This window comes from Pleurodeles waltl, chromosome 9 (assembly GCF_031143425.1).
Source record: "Pleurodeles waltl isolate 20211129_DDA chromosome 9, aPleWal1.hap1.20221129, whole genome shotgun sequence".
In the NCBI taxonomy this organism is placed as follows: domain Eukaryota; kingdom Metazoa; phylum Chordata; class Amphibia; order Caudata; family Salamandridae; genus Pleurodeles; species Pleurodeles waltl.
In genome coordinates this window covers 170,192,959-170,215,823 of record NC_090448.1, presented here as the reverse complement: position 1 = coordinate 170,215,823, position 22,865 = coordinate 170,192,959, and the positions used below count along the sequence as shown (strand labels likewise).

The 22,865-nt window shown below is 43.2% G+C and overlaps 1 protein-coding gene across 1 annotated transcript in view; it reads left to right on the top strand.

The window, feature by feature from the left end:
• C9H3orf49 (chromosome 9 C3orf49 homolog) overlaps positions 1–22,865 on the top strand; it is a 49,028-nt gene that overhangs the window by 6,315 nt on the left and 19,848 nt on the right. The window contains exons 2-3 of the mRNA XM_069205954.1: positions 16,280–16,614; positions 22,017–22,147. Coding sequence (XP_069062055.1) covers positions 16,280–16,614; positions 22,017–22,147 — 466 coding nt within the window. The remainder of the gene's footprint in view (positions 1–16,279; positions 16,615–22,016; positions 22,148–22,865) is intronic.

Here is a 22,865-nt window from a genome sequence, read left to right as displayed (position 1 = left end):
CTATCACTATCCCCACCTTATTGCTTGAAATTTGGCATTCATTCTAAATCTGGGATTATGAAGTAAACTTTTCACCTCCACATTTCTAATATGGTTTAATATTCGCCAAGATTTCCTAAACAAAAAGCATTTTTGAAGTTATAATTATTAATAAAAACTCTAGAGGAAGCACAGAAAGGCCCTCAGTTGTTGGAGTTAAATGTTTTGTCAGGCAAATTAAAAGGCATGATTTCATCCAAAAGCAACTGAAATTCCTTCAATGAACTGAATTATTTAGTATGTCAGGTTTAAATCTCCACCTGTTTAATCAAAATGCAAGAGGAAAACTGTTGCAATCAGAAAACATGTTATTTGATGTAGTAATGAAACCAGTTTCATGGTTAAGTAAAATATTGGCAAGAGTAGGACTTTCAAAATATAATCAATTCCGAATTTTGAAAAGTGAACAGGAGAACAAAATTACAGTTTATCTGGATTGCATGTTCTCCATGACTATAAAAGATTGGCTTGCAAATAGTATGTTTGAAAGCTATGAGTGACAAATTTACATGCTGATTTTATATCTAAAAAAGGATTAAATACCTGATTAAAATTCCTTCTAAAATCATATTAGTATCACAATTAGAAATTATTAATTCTCTAATTGTGTTCCATAAAGTATATTCAACTTTTTAGGGCAATAAATATTTATTGTCGTTAAGGAGAACATCAACTAAAATAGCTAAAAAAATACCTACACATTTTTTTGGGAAATATCTTGAATAATAAGAAATAATTGCATCACATTCTTTTTTGCGTAGTGCAAAGGAGCAGCAAATCTGAAATATGAGTTTCTAAAGTGGAAGAATCTTAGTACCTAACCTAGGCAAGTGAGAACAAATTATTTGCCATTTGATAGGGCTGTTAATTCCCATCACATTCCACATAACAATTTTAAGGATCAGCAGAAAAAGAAAAAAGAAAAACCAATCTAAGCTCCATGACAGCAATGAACGTTTTGGCAATATAGCTTTAAAAGACTCAAGAACATTTACCAGATAACCATATGGACATCTGAAGAAAAATGGACACAAACGAGTATAGAAAACAAAACATAAAAAGGAGGGGCAATATGGAAGTATAACAATATAGTCAAGAACAACAGCTAAAAGACTGAGAAAAGCCCCTAACTCTGAAATACTTTGAAAGGGGATGGTGAAAGTCATTAGGAGAAACAGACACCAGACTGGTGGATTGAGGTGTAAATAAAGATTTCAAAAGTAATAAGAAATAGATAAACCACTCAAGATAAATAGCAAACCCCAATAAAACAAAAATACAATACCTTAAAACAAAAAGAGCATTTTTACAATAACTCAATAGGTCAAATACATAAAAAATATACAGTTGAGAATTTAATAATAACTAGATGAGTAGACAAACAGGAAGTCACTAAGAAAGACTCTTTCATAATCCCATCTTCTTTTTGGGCATATATATATGATTTCATGACTGCTATACATAATGATTTTATCCTTGTGATTAACTCTGATGAGACGAGAATGATACAACCATATATTGTTTTAATTATGTTTATGCCAGCCTCAAGTGGAGAATTGTTATTCTGTGAAGTGCAGTGATTCTGGCCTCATCCTGTGAAATGAAAATCTTAATGACTGGCTAAGGTAATTATCCCTTTCTGTACCTGCTGTAATAACTTCCATCAAATGTGAAATCCAGAAACAGAACAAATATTCCACTTGTTTTGGATGTTTTGTTTATATGGAACTGTGGACGGCCAGAGTTTAAAGGTTTCTGCCCAAACCTATTCACTGCTTGAATGTTCACCTTAGAAAACCTGGAACCACTAGTTTAGGAAAAAATATTTAATGAATGAAATCATGCCATTGCCCTCCAAACCTCTGGGGGCACCATATAGTCTGAGATTTCTAAGTGGTTCAATTTTTCTAAATCTTTGTCATATTTCTTGAAGTGCAATTTGTCCAACTCAAGTTTAAAAACTCTCTGTGTCCCATACTCTGAATTGATTGGATGCTGTTTACACACCCTTTCAATAATTTCTGGTTTAGAGCCAGGAGGTTTCATAGACCTTCCGTTTTTTAGACAAGTCCACTGTAACACCCACCATTACTTTTTAAACTTAGGAAATAGGAGAGGGAGGAGAACTGTTAGCAGCTGTCTATAGTCTATCTTGTGTCCGAGTGCATTTGGAATGGCTGGGAAAGAGATTTGCCTTGTGACTAGCAGCACAGCGTACATTTATCGCTGTACCGATGGCAAAAGGGAGGTGGCCTTTATTGGCTTGTAACTTTATTGCTTAATAAAGGATGCCACACATGCTGCTGATCCTCTATGGGAGAACAGTTTTATTTTTCACATTATATTTGGCATTCACAAGCTGTACACAACAGTGCCCCTACCAATGAATGAGAATGACATGATTTACTATTTGGCCAGCTTTAACAATGATAATATTGCACTGAAAAAGTTTGAAGTCAAAATAGGTTTAAAAGAGCAATATAACATATTAAATTCTGAGAGCTATCATAGCACAGGACATTAGCACCTCATGCAAAAAGGCTTTTTGGGAAACATGCTTACACAAGACGGCCAGACTTGAATGGCGTGGAAAGTGGAAGCGTTGAGAAATTTTAAGATCCATCACTTGTGCGGCCTGGTTAATGAGTTGTTAACTCATCTTATAATACATGAGATCCTGCAATCCCTATATCAAAAATCTGTCCCTAAATTCTTTATAATCTGAGATTTCTGACACACCCAGTTGCTGTTCATAAAGAAATGACATAGCCACTCAACTGTAGTACCTTATTACAGTTGAGTTCTGACTCACATTACCTGCTGACACAGTCAGCAGCGAAGAGGAAAGGCAGGTCAGGTCACAGAGCATAATTAAAGCAGCTGTTTAAAGAACAAAATGGAAACATTGCTTTTCTTTTTTCTGCTGTTTTTCTAGCTGTACAGTGACAAGCAGAAAGGAGATTCTTGTGGTAATACATATATTCTTTTGCCCTCTTAGGTAATTATAGGAAAGTCAGGATACTTCTGCATGTTTCTACACATTGTAAATAAGGCTCCAGTTTTTTAACATTTACATCTGTGTTTATCCATATTTATTTTTTGGTCATATTTTTGGTATTTATCCATATTTATTTTGTATTTTGAGAATAAATGGAGTCCCAAAATGGTAGATTTCTACATTAATTTAACTGATAAATAAGCTGTCATATTTTAATGCTGTTGTGTGTTAGGAAATTAACCGGTTCTGTGCCGAGGACGTAATGGTTACGTCCTGCGGCACAGTGCTCCCTCTCTGGGGTTCCCCTCCACCCCCCCAAGTCAGGGATGGAAGGGGAAGCCCTTCCCCTTCCACCCCCGACCCCACCCACCCCCCCTGTGACATCAGCACGCGAGCGCGCGCTGATTGTCATAATGCCTCCTCCTTCGCGCTGGAAGCTCAGCTTCCAGCGCGATGATCGGAAGAGAAATGCAAAGCATTTCTCTTCCGATCACGTGGAGGAGGCACAGAGGCTTCAAAGGGAAGGAAATGTATTTCCTTCCCTTTGAAGTCTCTCTCTGCGTTTTGGCAGCCGGATTGAAAGCAATCCGGCTGTCAAAATGTCCACTAGACACCAGGGATATCTTTTTGCAAAATAGAAACTGGCATAAGGGAGCGACCCCTTGGGCAAGGGTCGCTCCCAGGGGGGGCATTTTTTTTTAAGGCCTTTTCTGCCCCCCCTGGTGGCAGATCGGCCTATTATTAGGCCGATCTGCCGCCGGGGGGGCAGAAACCTCTAGGCACCAGGGATAAAAACAAAATGTTTTGTTTTTTTTTGTTTAGTTTTTGGTTTTTGAGGTGGGGGGCGACCCCTTAGGCAAGGGTCGCTCCCCTAGGGGGCAAATTATATTTAGGCCATTTCTGCTCCCCTTGGAGGAAGATTGGCCTATTTTTATGAGGCCAATCTGCCCCCAAGGGGGGCAGAAACCACTAGACACCAGGGAGTTTTTTTGTTTTGTTCGTTTTTCACGTAAGGGGAGCGACCCCTTAGGCAAGGGTCGTTCCCCTGGGGGGCAAATTTATTTTAGGCCATTTCATCCCCCCATGGGGGCAGATCAGCCTATTTTAATTAGGCCGATCTGCCCCCAAGTGGGGCAGAAACCACTAGGCACCGGGGATTTTTGTTGTTGTTGTTGTTTTACAGATGGGGAGCATCCCCTTAGGCAAGGGTCGCTCCCCTGGAGGGGCAAATTGTATTTAGGCCATTTCTGCCCGCTTTGGGGGCACATCGGACGATTTTAGGTCAATCTGCCCCAAAGGGGGGGCAGAAACCACTAGGCACCAGGGATCTTTTTTGTTGCGCCGTCACGCAAGGGGAGCGACCTTGTAGGCAAGGGTCGCTCCCTGGGGGGTGTGGGGGGGCAAAATTATTTTAGGTCATTTCTGCCCCCCCTGGGGGCAGATCGGCCTATTGTTATTAGGCCGATCTGCCCCCAGGGGGGGCAGAAACCTCTAGGCGCCAGGGCAATTATTATTATTTTTTTTTTTTTTTTTTTTTTTTAGAGATGGGGAGCGACCCCTTAGGCAAGGGTCGCTCCCCTGGAGGGCAAATTGTATTTAGGCCATTTCTGCCAGCTTTGGGGGCAGATCGGCCGATTTTAGGTCAATCTGCCCCAAGGGGGGCAGAAACCACTAGGCACCAGGGATTTTTTTTTGCGCCATCACGCAAGGGGAGCGACCTTGTAGGCAAGGGTCGCTCCCCGGGGGGGGTGAGGAGGCAAATTTATTTTAGGCCATTTCTGCCCCCCTGGGGGCAGATCGGCCTATTGTTATTAGGCGATCTGCCCCTGGGGGAGCAGAAACCTCTAGGCGCCAGGGCAAAAAAAAATTTTGTGTTTTTTTTTGTTTGTTTGTTTTTTTAGAGATGGGGAGGGACCCCTTAGGCAGGGGTCGCTCCCCTGGAGGGGCAAATTGTATTTAGACCATTTCTGCCAAATCTGGGCAAATCGGCCGATTTTAGGTGAATCTGCCCCAAGGGGGGCAGAAACCCCTAGGCACTGGGGATCTTTTTTTTTTTGCGCCGTCACGCAAGTGTCGCTCCCCGGAGGTGGGGGGAAAAAATTATTTTAGGCCATATCTGCCCCCCCTGGGGCCGACTGAGCTAGAGGCCAAAATCCATAAGTAGTCACTTTGCAAAAAACACCTCTGTTTTCTGTGAAAAAATGTGATGTGTCCACGTTGTGTTTTGGGCCCTTTCCTTTCGTGGGCGCTAGGCCCACCCACACAAGTGAGGTACCATTTTTATCGGGAGACTTGGGGGAACGCTGGGTGGAAGGACATTTGTGGCTCCTCTCAGATTCCAGAACTTTCTGTCACCGAAATGAGAGGAAAAAGTGTTTTTTGGGCCAAATTTTGAGGTTTGCAAAGGATTCTGGGTAACAGAACCTGGTCAGAGCCCCACAAGTCACCCCATCTTAGATTCCCCTAGGTCTCTAGTTTTCAGAAATGTGCTGGTTTGCTAGGTTTCCCCAGGTGCCGGCTGAGCTAGAGGCCAAAATCCATAAGTAGTCACTTTGCAAAAAACACCTCTGTTTTCTGTGAAAAAATGTGATGTGTCCACGTTGTGTTTTGGGCCAATTCCTTTCGTGGGCGCTAGGCCTACCCACACAAGTGAGGTACCATTTTTATCGGGAGACTTGGGGGAACGCTGTGTAGAAGGAAATTTGTGGCTCCTCTCAGATTCCAGAACTTTCTGTCACCGAAATCTGAGGAAAATTTGTTTTTTTAGCCAAATTTTGAGGTTTGCAAAGGATTCTGCGTAACAGAACCTGGTCAGAGCCCCACAAGTTACCCCATTTTGGATTCCCCTAGGTCTCTAGTTTTCAAAAATGCACAGGTTTCGTAGGTTTCCCTAGGTGCTGGCTGAGCTAGGGGCCAAAATCTACAGGTAGGCACCTTGCAAAAAACACCTCTGTTTTCTGTAAAACAAAATGGGATGTGTCCACGTTGTGTTTTGGGCCATTTCCTTTCGTGGGCCTGGTGCCACAAGTACAAGTGAGGTACCATTTTTATCGGGAGACTTGGGGGAACGCTGGGTGGAAGGAAATTTGTGGCTCCTCTCAGATTCCAGAACTTTCTGTCACCGAAATGTGAGGAATTTTTTTTTTTTAGCCACATTTTGAGGTTTGCAAAGGATTCTGGGTAACAGAAGCTGGTCAGAGCCCCACAAGTTACCCCATCTTGGACTCCCCTAGGTCTCTAGTTTTAAAAAATGCACAGGTTTCGTAGGTTTCCCTAGGTGCTGGCTGAGCTAGGGGCCAAAATCTACAGGTAGGCACTTTGCAAAAAACACCTCTGTTTTCTGTGAAAAAAATGGGATGTGTCCACGTTGTGTTTTGGGCCATTTCCTTTCGTGGGCGCTAGGCCTACCCGCACAAGTGAGGTACCATTTTTATCGGGAGACTTGGGGGAATGCTAGGTGGAAGGAAATTTGTGGCTCCTCTCAGATTCCAGAACTTTCTGTCACCGAAATGTGAGGAATTTTTTTTTTTTAGCCACATTTTGAGGTTTGCAAAGGATTCTGGGTAACAGAAGCTGGTCAGAGCCCCACAAGTCACCCCATCTTGGACTCCCCTAGGTCTCTAGTTTTCGAAAATGCACAGGTTTGGTAGGTTTCCCTAGGTGCCGGCTTAGCTAGGGGCCAAAATCTACAGGTAGGCACTTTGCAAAAAAACACCTCTGTTTTCTGTAAAAAAAAATGGGATGTGTCCACGTTGTGTTTTGGGCCATTTCCTTTCGTGGGCGCTAGGCCTACCCACACAAGTGAGGTACCATTTTTATCGGGAGACTTGGGGGAACGCTGGGTAGAAGGAAATTTGTGGCTCCTCTCAGATTCCAGAACTTTCTGTCACCGAAATCTGAGGAAAATTTGTTTTTTTAGCCAAATTTTGAGGTTTGCAAAGGATTCTGCGTAACAGAACCTGGTCAGAGCCCCACAAGTTACCCCATTTTGGATTCCCCTAGGTCTCTAGTTTTCAAAAATGCACAGGTTTCGTAGGTTTCCCTAGGTGCTGGCTGAGCTAGGGGCCAAAATCTACAGGTAGGCACTTTGCAAAAAACACCTCTGTTTTCTGTAAAACAAAATGGGATGTGTCCACGTTGTGTTTTGGGCCATTTCCTTTCGTGGGCCTGGTGCCACAAGTACAAGTGAGGTACCATTTTTATCGGGAGACTTGGGGGAACGCTGGGTGGAAGGAAATTTGTGGCTCCTCTCAGATTCCAGAACTTTCTGTCACCGAAATGAGAGGAAAAAGTGTTTTTTGGGCCAAATTTTGAGGTTTGCAAAGGATTCTGGGTAACAGAACCTGGTCAGAGCCCCACAAGTCACCCCATCTTAGATTCCCCTAGGTCTCTAGTTTTCAGAAATGTGCTGGTTTGCTAGGTTTCCCCAGGTGCCGGCTGAGCTAGAGGCCAAAATCCATAAGTAGTCACTTTGCAAAAAACACCTCTGTTTTCTGTGAAAAAATGTGATGTGTCCACGTTGTGTTTTGGGCCAATTCCTTTCGTGGGCGCTAGGCCTACCCACACAAGTGAGGTACCATTTTTATCGGGAGACTTGGGGGAACGCTGTGTAGAAGGAAATTTGTGGCTCCTCTCAGATTCCAGAACTTTCTGTCACCGAAATCTGAGGAAAATTTGTTTTTTTAGCCAAATTTTGAGGTTTGCAAAGGATTCTGCGTAACAGAACCTGGTCAGAGCCCCACAAGTTACCCCATTTTGGATTCCCCTAGGTCTCTAGTTTTCAAAAATGCACAGGTTTCGTAGGTTTCCCTAGGTGCTGGCTGAGCTAGGGGCCAAAATCTACAGGTAGGCACCTTGCAAAAAACACCTCTGTTTTCTGTAAAACAAAATGGGATGTGTCCACGTTGTGTTTTGGGCCATTTCCTTTCGTGGGCCTGGTGCCACAAGTACAAGTGAGGTACCATTTTTATCGGGAGACTTGGGGGAACGCTGGGTGGAAGGAAATTTGTGGCTCCTCTCAGATTCCAGAACTTTCTGTCACCGAAATGTGAGGAATTTTTTTTTTTTAGCCACATTTTGAGGTTTGCAAAGGATTCTGGGTAACAGAAGCTGGTCAGAGCCCCACAAGTTACCCCATCTTGGACTCCCCTAGGTCTCTAGTTTTCAAAAATGCACAGGTTTCGTAGGTTTCCCTAGGTGCTGGCTGAGCTAGGGGCCAAAATCTACAGGTAGGCACTTTGCAAAAAACACCTCTGTTTTCTGTAAAACAAAATGGGATGTGTCCACGTTATGTTTTGGGCCATTTCCTTTCGTGGGCCTGGTGCCACAAGTACAAGTGAGGTACCATTTTTATCGGGAGACTTGGGGGAACGCTGGGTGGAAGGAAATTTGTGGCTCCTCTCAGATTCCAGAACTTTCTGTCACCGAAATGTGAGGAATTTTTTTTTTTTAGCCACATTTTGAGGTTTGCAAAGGATTCTGGGTAACAGAAGCTGGTCAGAGCCCCACAAGTCACCCCATCTTGGACTCCCCTAGGTCTCTAGTTTTCGAAAATGCACAGGTTTGGTAGGTTTCCCTAGGTGCCGGCTTAGCTAGGGGCCAAAATCTACAGGTAGGCACTTTGCAAAAAAACACCTCTGTTTTCTGTAAAAAAAAAAGGGATGTGTCCACGTTGTGTTTTGGGCCATTTCCTTTCGTGGGCGCTAGGCCTACCCACACAAGTGAGGTACCATTTTTATCGGGAGACTTGGGGGAACGCTGGGTGGACGGAAATTTGTGGCTCCTCTCAGATTCCAGAACTTTCTGTCACCGAAATGTGAGGAAAATGTGTTTTTTTAGCCAAATTTTGAGGTTTGCAAAGGATTCTGGGTAACAGAACCTGGTCAGAGCCCCACAAGTCACCCCATCTTGGATTCCCCTAGGTCTCTAGTTTTAAAAAATGCAGAGGTTTGGTAGGTTTCCCTAGGTGCCGGCTGAGTTAGGGGCCAAAATCTACAGGTAGGCACTTTGCAAAAAACACCTCTGTTTTCTGTAAAAAAAATGGGATGTGTCCACGTTGTGTTTTGGGCCATTCCCTTTCGCGGCCACTAGGCCTACCTGCACAAGTGAGGTACCATTTTTATCGGGAGACTTGGGGGAACGCTGGGTGGAAGGAAATTTATGGCTCCTCTCAGATTCCAGAACTTTCTGTCACCGAAATGTGAGGAAAATGTGTTTTTTTAGCTACATTTTGAGGTTTGCAAAGGATTCTGGGTAACAGAACCTGGTCAGAGCCCCACAAGTCACCCCATCTTGGATTCCCCTAGGTCTCTAGTTTTAAAAAATGCACAGGTTTCGTAGGTTTCCCTAGGTGCCGGCTGAGTTAGGGGCCAAAATCTACAGGTAGGCACTTTGCAAAAAACACCTCTGTTTTCTGTGAAAAAAATGGGATGTGTCCACGTTGTGTTTTGGGCCATTTCCTTTCGTGGGCGCTAGGCCTACCCGCACAAGTGAGGTACCATTTTTATCGGGAGACTTGGGGGAATGCTAGGTGGAAGGAAATTTGTGGCTCCTCTCAGATTCCAGAACTTTCTGTCACCGAAATGTGAGGAATTTTTTTTTTTTAGCCACATTTTGAGGTTTGCAAAGGATTCTGGGTAACAGAAGCTGGTCAGAGCCCCACAAGTCACCCCATCTTGGACTCCCCTAGGTCTCTAGTTTTCGAAAATGCACAGGTTTGGTAGGTTTCCCTAGGTGCCGGCTTAGCTAGGGGCCAAAATCTACAGGTAGGCACTTTGCAAAAAAACACCTCTGTTTTCTGTAAAAAAAAATGGGATGTGTCCACGTTGTGTTTTGGGCCATTTCCTTTCGTGGGCGCTAGGCCTACCCACACAAGTGAGGTACCATTTTTATCGGGAGACTTGGGGGAACGCTGGGTAGAAGGAAATTTGTGGCTCCTCTCAGATTCCAGAACTTTCTGTCACCGAAATCTGAGGAAAATTTGTTTTTTTAGCCAAATTTTGAGGTTTGCAAAGGATTCTGCGTAACAGAACCTGGTCAGAGCCCCACAAGTTACCCCATTTTGGATTCCCCTAGGTCTCTAGTTTTCAAAAATGCACAGGTTTCGTAGGTTTCCCTAGGTGCTGGCTGAGCTAGGGGCCAAAATCTACAGGTAGGCACTTTGCAAAAAACACCTCTGTTTTCTGTAAAACAAAATGGGATGTGTCCACGTTGTGTTTTGGGCCATTTCCTTTCGTGGGCCTGGTGCCACAAGTACAAGTGAGGTACCATTTTTATCGGGAGACTTGGGGGAACGCTGGGTGGAAGGAAATTTGTGGCTCCTCTCAGATTCCAGAACTTTCTGTCACCGAAATGTGAGGAATTTTTTTTTTTTAGCCACATTTTGAGGTTTGCAAAGGATTCTGGGTAACAGAAGCTGGTCAGAGCCCCACAAGTCACCCCATCTTGGACTCCCCTAGGTCTCTAGTTTTCGAAAATGCACAGGTTTGGTAGGTTTCCCTAGGTGCCGGCTTAGCTAGGGGCCAAAATCTACAGGTAGGCACTTTGCAAAAAAACACCTCTGTTTTCTGTAAAAAAAAATGGGATGTGTCCACGTTGTGTTTTGGGCCATTTCCTTTCGTGGGCGCTAGGCCTACCCACACAAGTGAGGTACCATTTTTATCGGGAGACTTGGGGGAACGCTGGGTGGACGGAAATTTGTGGCTCCTCTCAGATTCCAGAACTTTCTGTCACCGAAATGTGAGGAAAATGTGTTTTTTTAGCCAAATTTTGAGGTTTGCAAAGGATTCTGGGTAACAGAACCTGGTCAGAGCCCCACAAGTCACCCCATCTTGGATTCCCCTAGGTCTCTAGTTTTCAAAAATGCAGAGGTTTGGTAGGTTTCCCTAGGTGCCGGCTGAGTTAGGGGCCAAAATCTACAGGTAGGCACTTTGCAAAAAACACCTCTGTTTTCTGTAAAAAAAATGGGATGTGTCCACGTTGTGTTTTGGGCCATTCCCTTTCGCGGCCACTAGGCCTACCTGCACAAGTGAGGTACCATTTTTATCGGGAGACTTGGGGGAACGCTGGGTGGAAGGAAATTTATGGCTCCTCTCAGATTCCAGAACTTTCTGTCACCGAAATGTGAGGAAAATGTGTTTTTTTAGCTACATTTTGAGGTTTGCAAAGGATTCTGGGTAACAGAACCTGGTCAGAGCCCCACAAGTCACCCCATCTTGGATTCCCCTAGGTCTCTAGTTTTCAAAAATGCACAGGTTTCGTAGGTTTCCCTAGGTGCCGGCTGAGTTAGGGGCCAAAATCTACAGGTAGGCACTTTGCAAAAAACACCTCTGTTTTCTGTGAAAAAAATGGGATGTGTCCACGTTGTGTTTTGGGCCATTTCCTTTCGTGGGCGCTAGGCCTACCCGCACAAGTGAGGTACCATTTTTATCGGGAGACTTGGGGGAATGCTAGGTGGAAGGAAATTTGTGGCTCCTCTCAGATTCCAGAACTTTCTGTCCCCGAAATGTGAGGAAAATGTGTTTTTTTAGCCAAATTTTTAGGTTTGCACAGGATTCTGGGTAACAGAACCTGGTCAGAGCCCCACAAGTCACCCCATCTTGGATTCCCCTAGGTCTCTAGTTTTCAAAAATGCACAGGTCTGGTAGGTTTCCCTAGGTGCCGGCTTAGCTAGAGGCCAAAATCTACAGGTAGGCACTTTGCAAAAAACACCTCTGTTTTCTTTCAAAAAATGTGATGCGTCCACGTTCCGTTTTGGGGCATTTCCTGTCACGGGCACTAGGCCTACCCACACAAGTGAGGTATCATTTTTATCGGGAGACTTGAGGGAACGCTGGGTGGAAGGAAATTTGTGGCTCCTCTCTGATTCCAGAACTTTCTGTCACCAAAATGTGAGGAAAATATGTTTTTTTTGCCAAATTTTGAGGTTTGCAAAGGATTCTGGGTAACAGAACCTGGTCAGAGCCCCACAAGTCACCCCATCTTGGATTCCCCTAGGTCTCTAGTTTTCAAAAATGCACAGGTTTGGTAGGTTTCCCTAGGTGCCGGCTTAGCTAGGGGCCAAAATCTACAGGTAGGCACTTTGCAAAAAAACACCTCTGTTTTCTGTAAAAAAAATGGGATGTGTCCACGTTGTGTTTTGGGCCATTTCCTTTCGTGGGCGCTAGGCCTACCCGCACAAGTGTGGTACCATTTTTATCGGGAAACTTGGGGAAACGCTGGGTGGAAGGAAATTTGTGGCTCCTCTCAGATTCCAGAACTTTCTGTCACCAAAATGTGAGGAAAATGTGTTATTTTAGCCAAATTTTGAGGTTTGCAAAGGATTCTGGGTAACAGAACCTGGTCAGAGCCCCACAAGTCACCCCATCTTGGATTCCCCTAGGTCTCTAGTTTTCAAAAATGCACAGGTTTCGTAGGTTTCCCTAGGTGCCGGCTGAGTTAGGGGCCAAAATCTACAGGTAGGCACTTTGCAAAAAACACCTCTGTTTTCTGTAAAAAAAAAATGGGATGTGTCCACGTTGTGTTTTGGGCCATCTCCTTTCGCGGCCGCTAGGCCTACCCGCACAAGTGGGGTACCATTTTTATCAGGAGACTTGGGGGAACGCTGGGTGGAAGGAAATTTGTGGCTCCTCTCAGATTCCAGAACTTTCTGTCACCGAAATGTGAGGAAAATGTGTTTTTTTAGCCTAATTTTGAGGTTTGCAAAGGATTCTGGGTAACAGAACCTGGTCAGTGCCCCACAAGTCACCCCATCTTGGATTCCCCTAGGTCTCTAGTTTTCAAAAATGCACAGGTCTGGTAGTTTTCCCTAGGTGCCGGCTGAGCTAGAGGCCAAAATCTACAGGTAGGCACTTTGCAAAAAACACCTCTGTTTTCTTTAAAAAAATGTGATGTGTTCACGTTCCGTTTTGGGCCATTTCCTTTCGCGGCCGCTAGGCCTACCCGCACAAGTGAGGTACCATTTTTATCAGGAGACTTGGGGGAACGCTGGGTGGAAGGAAATTTGTGGCTCCTCTCAGATTCCAGAACTTTCTGTCACCGAAATGTGAGGAAAATGTGTTTTTTTAGCCTAATTTTGAGGTTTGCAAAGGATTCTGGGTAACAGAACCTGGTCAGAGCCCCACAAGTCACCCCATCTTGGATTCCCCTAGGTCTCTAGTTTTCAAAAATGCACAGGTCTGGTAGGTTTCCCTAGGTGCCGGCTGAGCTAGAGGCCAAAATCTACAGGTAGGCACTTTGCAAAAAACACCTCTGTTTTCTTTCAAAAAATGTGATGTGTCCACGTTCCGTTTTGGGGCATTTCCTGTCGCGGGCACTAGGCCTACCCACACAAGTGAGGTATCATTTTTATCGGGAGACTTGAGGGAACGCTGGGTGGAAGGACATTTGTGGCTCCTCTCTGATTCCAGAACTTTCTGTCACCAAAATTTGAGTAAAATATGTTTTGTTTGCCAAATTTTGAGCTTTGCAAAGGATTCTGGGTAACAGAACCTGGTCAGAGCCCCACAAGTCACCCCATCTTGGATTCCCCTAGGTCTCTAGTTTTCAAAAATGCACAGGTTTGGTAGGTTTCCCTAGGTGCCGGCTGAGCTAGGGGCCAAAATCTACAGGTAGGCACTTGGCAAAAAACACCTCTGTTTTCTGTCAAAAAATGGGATGTGTCCACGTTGTGTTTTGGGGCATTTCCTGTCGCGGGCGCTAGGCCTACCCACACAAGTGAGGTATCATTTTTATCGGGAGACTTGGGGGAACATAGAATAGCAAAACAAGTGTTATTGCCCCTTGTCTTTCTCTTCGTTTTTTCCTTCCAAATATAAGAGAGTGTGTAAAAAAGACGTCTATTTGAGAAATGCCCTGTAATTCACATGCTAGTATGGGCACCCCGGAATTCAGAGATGTGCAAATAACCACTGCTCCTCAACACCTTATCTTGTGCCCATTTTGGAAATACAAAGATTTTCTTGATAGCTATTTTTTACTCTTTAAATTTCAGCAAATTAATTGCTGTATACCCTCTATAGAATGAAAACCCACTGCAGGGTGCAGGTCCTTTATTGGCTCTGGGTACCTAGAGTTCTTGATGAACCTACAAGTCCTATATATCCCGCAACCAGAAGAGTCCAGCAGACGTAACGGTATATTGCTTTAAAAAATCTGACATTGCAGGAAAAAGTTACAGAGTGAAACGTAGAGAAAAATTGCAGATTTTTCACCTCAATTTCAATATTTCTTTTTTTCAGTTGTTATTTTCTGTAGGAAACCCTTGTAGGATCTACACAAATTACCCCTTGCTGCATTCAGAATTTTGTCTACTTTTCAGAAATGTTGTGGTTTCTGGGATCCAGCATTGGTTTCATGCCCATTTCTGTCACTGACTAGAAGGAGGCTGAAAGCACAAAAAAATGTAAAAATGGGGTATGTCCCAGTAAAATGCCAAAATTGTGTTGAAAAATTGGGTTTTCTGATTCAAGTCTGCCTGTTCCTGAAAGCTGGGAAGCTGGTGATATTAGCACTGCAAACCCTTTGTTGATGCCATATTCAGGGGAAAAACCACAAGCCTTCTTCTTCAGCCCCTTTTTCCCATGTTTTTGAAAAAAACTAAATTTTCACTGTATTTTGGCTAATTTCTTGGCCTCCTTCTTCCTTACCTCTAGAATCCCTACGATGTTGGAAAAAAAGGACGCAAATTTGGCGTGGGTAGCTTATGTGAACAAAAAGTTATGAGGGCCTAAGCGCGAACTGCCCCAAATAGCCAAAAAAAGGCTCGGCACAGGAGGGGGAAAAGGCCTGGCACCGAAGGGGTTAAGCAGTCATATATAACAAACACTACACCTTTAGGTAAATATTAGCATTTTATGCAAATATAGGTAAACAAAGGCATGTCTCATCCTGTTTTTTTACTCCCCTAGTTGTCTAGCTGCTCAGCTGTTGGCTTGGAATACATGAAGAACAACATGGAGAGTCGCTCACAAGAAGCACAATTTCATGTATTTGTCTTTTATAAAAATAAATGCAAACAGGAAACACACTGTTTCTGTCTGTATTTATCTGTAAAAATGAGTAAAAACTGAAAACTAGGAGCCCTAATTATGAATTACTACACCTTTTTAAAAACACTGACTTGTGAAACTAATTCTAGTATTTCTTTGCTACAAATACAGCTTTTTTGATGTGTTTATTTTGCACTGGAGATTCAAATTTTTCCTTCATGTTTGCAAACATCCTCTCTCTTTCATATGAAAGAGCTGCACACCAAGGATTTAAGTGGTTTGTGGAAAAGGTGATGGTGTGACCATATATGATAAGGAGTACCCCCTGCCACACAATATAAGGATATTGCAAGTCACCTCAGAGTTCTATAACCTTATAAAGGAACTCCGCCTTCAGCCTAGTTCATGGAACTCTTCAGTGACTTGCAATATCCTTATAATGAATGGCAGGATACTTTATCGCAACATTTATAGAGTGTTTACTTCCTGTTTTTGGGGCACTGATGAACTTGCCTAAATAGGTAGCTTGTTTCACTGTGTAGACTGTATGGTAGGAAGGGTGTTGTCTTTGTTTTGATCATATGTGGAAAGTCATTCCATGTAGTGCGCGATGACCACCAAGGTGCAGTTTTTGTGTAATGGGACACAGCACTTAGCAGTCTGATTGATGGAGAAGTGTGAGAGAGAGGCACATTGTTTATGGTTTTAAGTAAGAGTGCCTCATTGAACAGCCTTTATGGCATTTCTAATGTTCATAATCCACTTACGAGGTTACTACACTGGGTTGCCCATTCTGAGATATTTTGTTTAAATGTATGACCCAGAGCAGGCAAAGGGTGGAGGGAGAAAAGGTGGAGAGATCTGCTGGAAGGACTTAATTTCGTCCCATATCAGAATATCATTGTGAGCTGTGAAAAGGCAGTCACACTATGTAGCTTGTTGAGGCCATGGTTTTATATCTGTTTTAAATGATTGATTGCTTTGTCTCTTTTTTCCTTATTAGATGTATATCTACTTAGGTGTTTACCTAAATGCTAAAAAAAACTTTGTTTTGATTTGATGAATGACAATTGCCTGGTTTTCTATTTGGCTTTTCCCCATGATATTTGTATATTAATGTAACGCTTGTTTAAAGGCATGATGTGTGTTTGCTAGTCATTATACCGGAGACTGTCCCCACTTTAGATTTTTTTATCCCATTGTATAATTACTACATGGTACTTTTTTGTGCTAAAAACACGGCTTTGTATTCAAGGTGGCACAGAGCTGTATCAACTAATTTATCGAACCCAAATTTGCTGCTTCCCAAAGACGACTCATCCAGTGAAAATGACTTTGAAACTTTCGACATCCAAGAAGAAAAGAAAAATAATTTTGTTAAGAAGATGAAGACTTCATTGGGGAAAATTTTTCCATCAAATAAAAGAGAAAATAAATGTATGCAATTACAAGACACAAAGCCCCTCTGCCCTGCCGAAACTAAAGGAACTCTTATTTCATCAACACAGGGCCTTCTCCCGAGAATTATTAAGGATTTGCCCTCTCCAAAAGTACTGCCAAAACTCAAATCGTGGAGGGTTTCACAGAACGGTAATTGTATTGTAATTAGCTATCATGGTCATTACATGTAAATCTTGTTTATGTATTTACACACACACACATTCCTCCCACCTGTGCTAAGCCTTTTTTGGTTATTTGGGGTTGTTCATGCTTAGGTCCCCATAACTTTATGCCCAAATAAGCTATCTATGCCAAATTTGCTTCCGTATTTTTCAACATCCTGGGGGTTCTAAAGGCACCCAGGGTTTTTCGGATTTCCTTGGTGGGGACTGAGAAATGAGCCAAAATACAGCTCAAATTAGTTTTTGGGGGGAAAATAGGAAAAAGGTGCTGCAGAAGAAAGCATCTATTTTTTTTCCTGGAAATGGCATCAACAAAGGGTTTTGGTGATAAAATCACCATCTTCCCAGCTTTCAGGAACAGGCAGACTAGAATCAGAAAACCAAATTTGTCAACACAGTTTTGGCATTTTACTGGAACATACGCTATTTTTTGTGCTTTCATCCTCCTTCCAGTTAGTGACTAAAATGGGTGTGAAACCAATGGTGGATCCCAGAAAGCTATACATTTCTGAAAAGTAGACAACATTCTAAACTCAGCAATGGGTCATTTATGTAGATCCTTCAAGGTTCTCCTATAAAAAGTAACAGTTGAAATAAAAACATACTGAAATTGAGTTGAAAAAAAACAGCCATTTCTGTCTACTTTTTCATCTAAAACTTTTTCCAGCTATGGCAGATTTTCAAAGCAATATACCGTTATGTCAACTGGACCATTCTGGTTGCGGGGATATATAGGGCTTGTAGGTTCACCAAGAACCTAAATGAGCTGCAACTTGAAATGTGTTTTCATTGTGTACAGGGTATACAAATCGTTTGATAAAATATAAAGAGGGAAAATAGGTATCAAGTAAACCTATGTATTTTTGGAAAATGGGCACAAGATGAGGAGTTTAGAAACAGTGGTTATTTGCACATCACTAAATTTGGGGGTACCCATACTAGCATGTGAACTACAGGGCACTTTTCAAAATGACTTCTTTCTTGCACGCTGTCTTTCATTTGGAAGGCACAAATGCAGAGAAAGGCAATTGTTAATTACACTTCCACCCAGTATTCCCCCTTGTCTCCCAATAAAAATGCTTTCTCACTTGTGTGGGTAGGCCATGTGCCTGTGACAAGGAAGGGCCCAAAACACAAGTGGACACATCAGAATTATCTATCACAAAATGACCTGTTTTAGCAAGTGGGGGCACCTGTTTTTTTGCCCTGGGCTCGGCGGCCATCCAGAGAAGCCTACCAAACCTAGACATTTCTGAAAACTAGACATCTAGGGGAGTCCAGGGAGGTGTGACAATCGTGGATTCCCCAAATCTTTCTTACCCATAATCCCCTGCAAACTTCAAATTTAGCTAAAAAATCGCAGTTTCCTCACATTTAGATTTTGAATCAGTGTGCTGGCACACATTTTCTACCACCTAGTGTTCCCCTCGATCTCCCAATAAAAATGTTACCTCACTTGTGTGGGTGCCCAAAGCATGGTCAGCCTAAAAACTTATTTTAAAAACTGCACTTATAAACATGCTTTGGTGCCCCCTCAATCTCTACAAGTTTTTGCCCCTTCCCTGTTGCAGGCACTTGGCCCACCCACACAAGTGAGGTATCATTTTTGTCTGGAGACCGAGGAGAACGCTGGGTGGTAGAAGATTTCTGGTTTATTTCTGTTTCTGGAAGAATATGGAAGAAAAATGCAAGGACAATGTGTGATTTTAGTCACATTGTGAAGTTTACAGGGCATTGTGGGTAAGAAAACATGTTGGGATCCACAAGAGGCACACCACCCTATACCCTGGGTTGGTAGATTTTTCCTAGACAAGAAGCGAGCACGCTACCAAGTCTTTTACTACTGTGATGTCCCAAACACTCAAATTGTGAAAAAACCCTCTTAGGTTTTGTTAAAAAGATCCCTCCCCCACCAACCTAGTTGGTGGCATGCTTCATCATTGGGGTCCCACCGAGACACATAGCATGTCAGGGGTGTGCTTCTACACCTGATCACAGCAGAACCGGTTCTTTTAATGACAACATATACATACTGGTTGGATTTGGCACAATTGCTAGTGATGGTTCAATATATACAATTTTATTAACAAGGGATTTCACAGAAATGAAATGCTCTGTCAATAATTGATAAGTCAAAAAACTGAAACAATGATTCACGGCTTGTGAGCTGTACAGTCACAAAAAGGAACCAACTGCTTTACAAGCCATTTACATTCCTTTCATACATGACACACAGAAGATCATTCACACCACCAGCCGTGGGCCCAGCACTTTACAACATTAACGACAAGGGTAAAATGTAGAAACAAGGTACACCCTGGCAGAAAAAGACAGTTATTACTGCACAACTATATATTCATTAAATACACACTTATATTGGTTGGATTTGGACCAATATGTGTGTGCCAGGGTTTTACAGCTCAAGGTTTGTGAGATGCAAAGCCGCATCAAGGCACCAACTGCTTTACAGTCCATTCACACACCTGTCATATGTGACACACACAAGATCATTCATGCTGACAGCCAGTGGCCCAGCACATTACAATACTCACATCAATAGACAGCGCCATTCAGGGGCCCACTACTTTCACACGCCCACATGCCTGCACAGCAAGTCACTACTCACACACCGTCAGCCAAGCGTCAGCTCACACACCCCCCCAGCCAAACGTCAGCTCACACACACCGCCAGCTAAGCACCAGCTCACTCACACTACCAGCCAAGCACCAGCTGACTCACACTACATGCACACCGCCAGCCAAGCGCCAGTCCACACACACTGTCAGCTGAGCGCCAGTTCACTCACACCACCATCACATTTTTTTAACAAAAAAGAAAACACAAACCAACTGTAAGTAAATACAAAAGTACAAAAACAACAGCTCTAGCTAAACACATCACACTAATGCGAACCCGTGAAACTGAACAAAAAATATAAAATTATGCAGACCAGGCTACACTCACGGGTGCTCCCAAGTCTTTTTTATGTGCTACAATCGAAAACAAGCAGGCACACATAGCCCAGATTCAGAAGGATAATCAGGACAGTGTATACAGCTCTCCTTCCTCATGCCTCTTTTCATACAGACTCAACATCGCTCACAGGGATTTTTTTGGGGGGCGTGTGAGGAATGTGATCAAGAAAGTGGTGATCTTTCAATCCAGCCACATCCTCCACCACTCCAACTCTAGGAACACTTGCCTGTTCTGCTACAACAAGGCTGCCTATCACAGATTCCTGAAACTAAACAAAAGTCATCCTTGACTCTGGAGAACAATCCTTGAACACAACAAAAGCATTAAAGATTGCTAAGTGGCATAAATGGATAGCCAACCTCTTATACCAAACATAAGCCTTACTAACAGCAGTGTAAGGTTTCAACCTCTGATCTACTCTACCTACACCACCCATGTGCTTATTGTAGTCTAAAATGCGCACATGATTCTGCACTCCAGCTAACGGGCCCCAAACAGTTACAAGCAGTTACAGACCTCTGTACTAAAAAATGATACCACTTACTTGCAAGAGGCAACTAGACTCACCAGCACCTACTCTGTACAGACCTCAGCAAGCACCAACAATACCCACTAAAGAGGAAAAACAAAGTAAAATTACACATAAGATAACACAATACACATAGTGCACAAATCCAAGAAGAATTTCACACACAATAAAACCTAAGCTACATATGCTGCTATTATTACACCATTTATAATAAACTCATCCATCCATGACAGTGATACACATTGCAGTAAATAGTACAAAACGTTTTTCTTACCAAACACAAGCAACTAAGCAACCTGCATATCTACCTAACATTGCAGAAATCGCAAGCAGGAGTCACAGCAAAGGAATCAAAAGCTTTGCACTAGAATAAAAAGGAAAAATAAACATTACGATCACAAATGCAAATAATGCACCAGTCCACACACACCAAGCTGGGAGGGCTGATGGGCCCAAAACGTGAACAAAACATTCACCCCCTAAAGGGGAGCAACCCTTGCCCAAGGGGTGGCTCCCCCAACAACAGCAGCAACATAGTGAATAAAACATCTTTGGTGTCTAGTGGTGTCTGGCCCCTTTGGAGACAGATGGGCCTAAAAAAAAGAGGCAGATCTGCCCCAAAATGGGGGGGGGGGTAGAAACAGACAAAATATGTGCCCCTCCTAAAAGGAGCGACCCTTGCCCAAGAGGCCGCTCCCCAAAATTGCCAAAATGGCTCATTCCCTGGTGTCTAGTAGTTGATGCGCCCCTTGTGGACATATTGGCCTAAGTAAATAGCCAATCTGTTCCCAAGGGGGGAAGAAATGTCCAAAATATATGCCCCCAAAGGGGAGCGACCCTTGCCCAAGGGGCCGCTCCCCATACGTGCAAACACACACACACAAAAATCCCTGGTGGCCCAGTGGTATTGCTGCTGCACGATCGCAACCCCATGCGCGATCATGCAGCAGGAATCCATTTCAAAGAGACACTGGGGGAAAGAAAAAACCTCTTTCCTTTTCCACTGGTGCCTCTTTGAAACACCCCCACCCTCCCAAGGAGGAAAATGTTACCTCCTTTTCCGATCGGCACAGGAGCAAATGGCTTCCAGCACTGCCGGCCTCCTCTGATGACGCCGGCGTGGGGGGTGAGTGCTGGCATTATCAGGTCGACGGGGGGGACTCGTGAATGGCAGCAGCATCGCTTCCACTGCCATCCCAGGTAGGGGGGCAAAGGGGGCTGCCCACAGAGGGGTGCAAGCACTTCCTCCATGGGTGGGTACTAGGATGACAGGGACTGGCCGAAGCACATGCCAACCGTGGCGTTGAATGGCCCCCAGCCATGCTTAGCACCCAAGGAGTTAAAAACACTTATGGCCTAGAGCACTGGTTTTCAAACTTTTTAACGCTGCACCCCCTGGTGAAAAAATAAATATCATGGGGGTCCCCTCTGAATTTTTCACAATTATTCTATTAAGATGGCAATATTTAAACATGACTAGGCTTATCTAAATATTGCAGTTATGTTACTTTTTTTAAAAAATGCAATATATTGTTTTCTACTTAAAACAAAGCACATTTATATGCATAATGCTTCTTTTGGTGCCCCCCTGGGATCACTGGAGGCTGCTGTAGGGGAGCCCACCCCCAGTTTGGAGACCCCTGGCCTAGAGGAAGGTACTATTATTTTAAATCGAACAGTGTTTCAGATCTCTGTGCCATTGTTAGTCCAACGAAAAACCATTAATCCGAAATCTCACAGTGATCATAAAATGATGAAATTAACGTTTTTCTTTGCAGTGAAATAAAGCCGGGGTAAGAAAGCATGTTTACTTTTTTGTATACTTTGATGGCGGCACCTTTATTATTTTTTTCTTTTTTCAAAGCCACGATCCAACTCAACGTGAATGTTATAGAAGCAGAGTCCGAAAGGATAACACACAACAATGTGATAGTGAGATCCAGGCGCATGTCAAGAAGAGTTTCTGTCACGTCTGTACCCACTGGACTTCAGAAGGTAAATAGTTAAACAGATTGCAAAGTAGCCTGGCTGGGTTACTTCTTCTAAGAAAATGTGTGTTGGATTGAGCTATTTAAGTGATTTGTTTGAGTTTAAAGTTCTATTACAATGCAACTAGCAGAATTTAGAACATTAGAATGTTTAGAGCATTTTTTTAAGACATTGCAGATCAAAGGGCCAGTTATGGCTGATTCAGAACTTCGGCTCCAACATTCCAATGGTTGTTTTAGGTCTTGTTTACCCACGGCTTTAGCTATTGTCTCCAATACACTCAAATATAACAAAGATTGAGCTTTGGCTCAGCTCATTACTTATCATTGGTTGGCCTTCTTGTCAATCTCATTTGCTTGTGACTTATTCAATTGCTTTGCTTACGCTCCTTCTGGTAGTACCGTCCCTGCAGCAAGTACATAGTTTTTAAAAGAACAAGTGCCATAGCCTACATCTTTCTCAGAGCCAATGGATGGCAGAACTGAATGTCGGTGTCATAGAATAAAATTGCTGTCTAGTTTTGATTCCAACTCATGCCTCTTTCATCCACTATTCTGTGCTGTGTTATCTCACTCTTGCAGGTTCTTTTTCATTCCTGATTCCTCCCCTTGTCACTGTTTTTCTATCTTTCCCTTCCCCTTCATTTCACTTTTTTTTAATTCCTTTTTTTTTGTACTGAGTCGAAGTCTGATGATGAAAAAAAAATCCTGGTGCCCAAAAATGA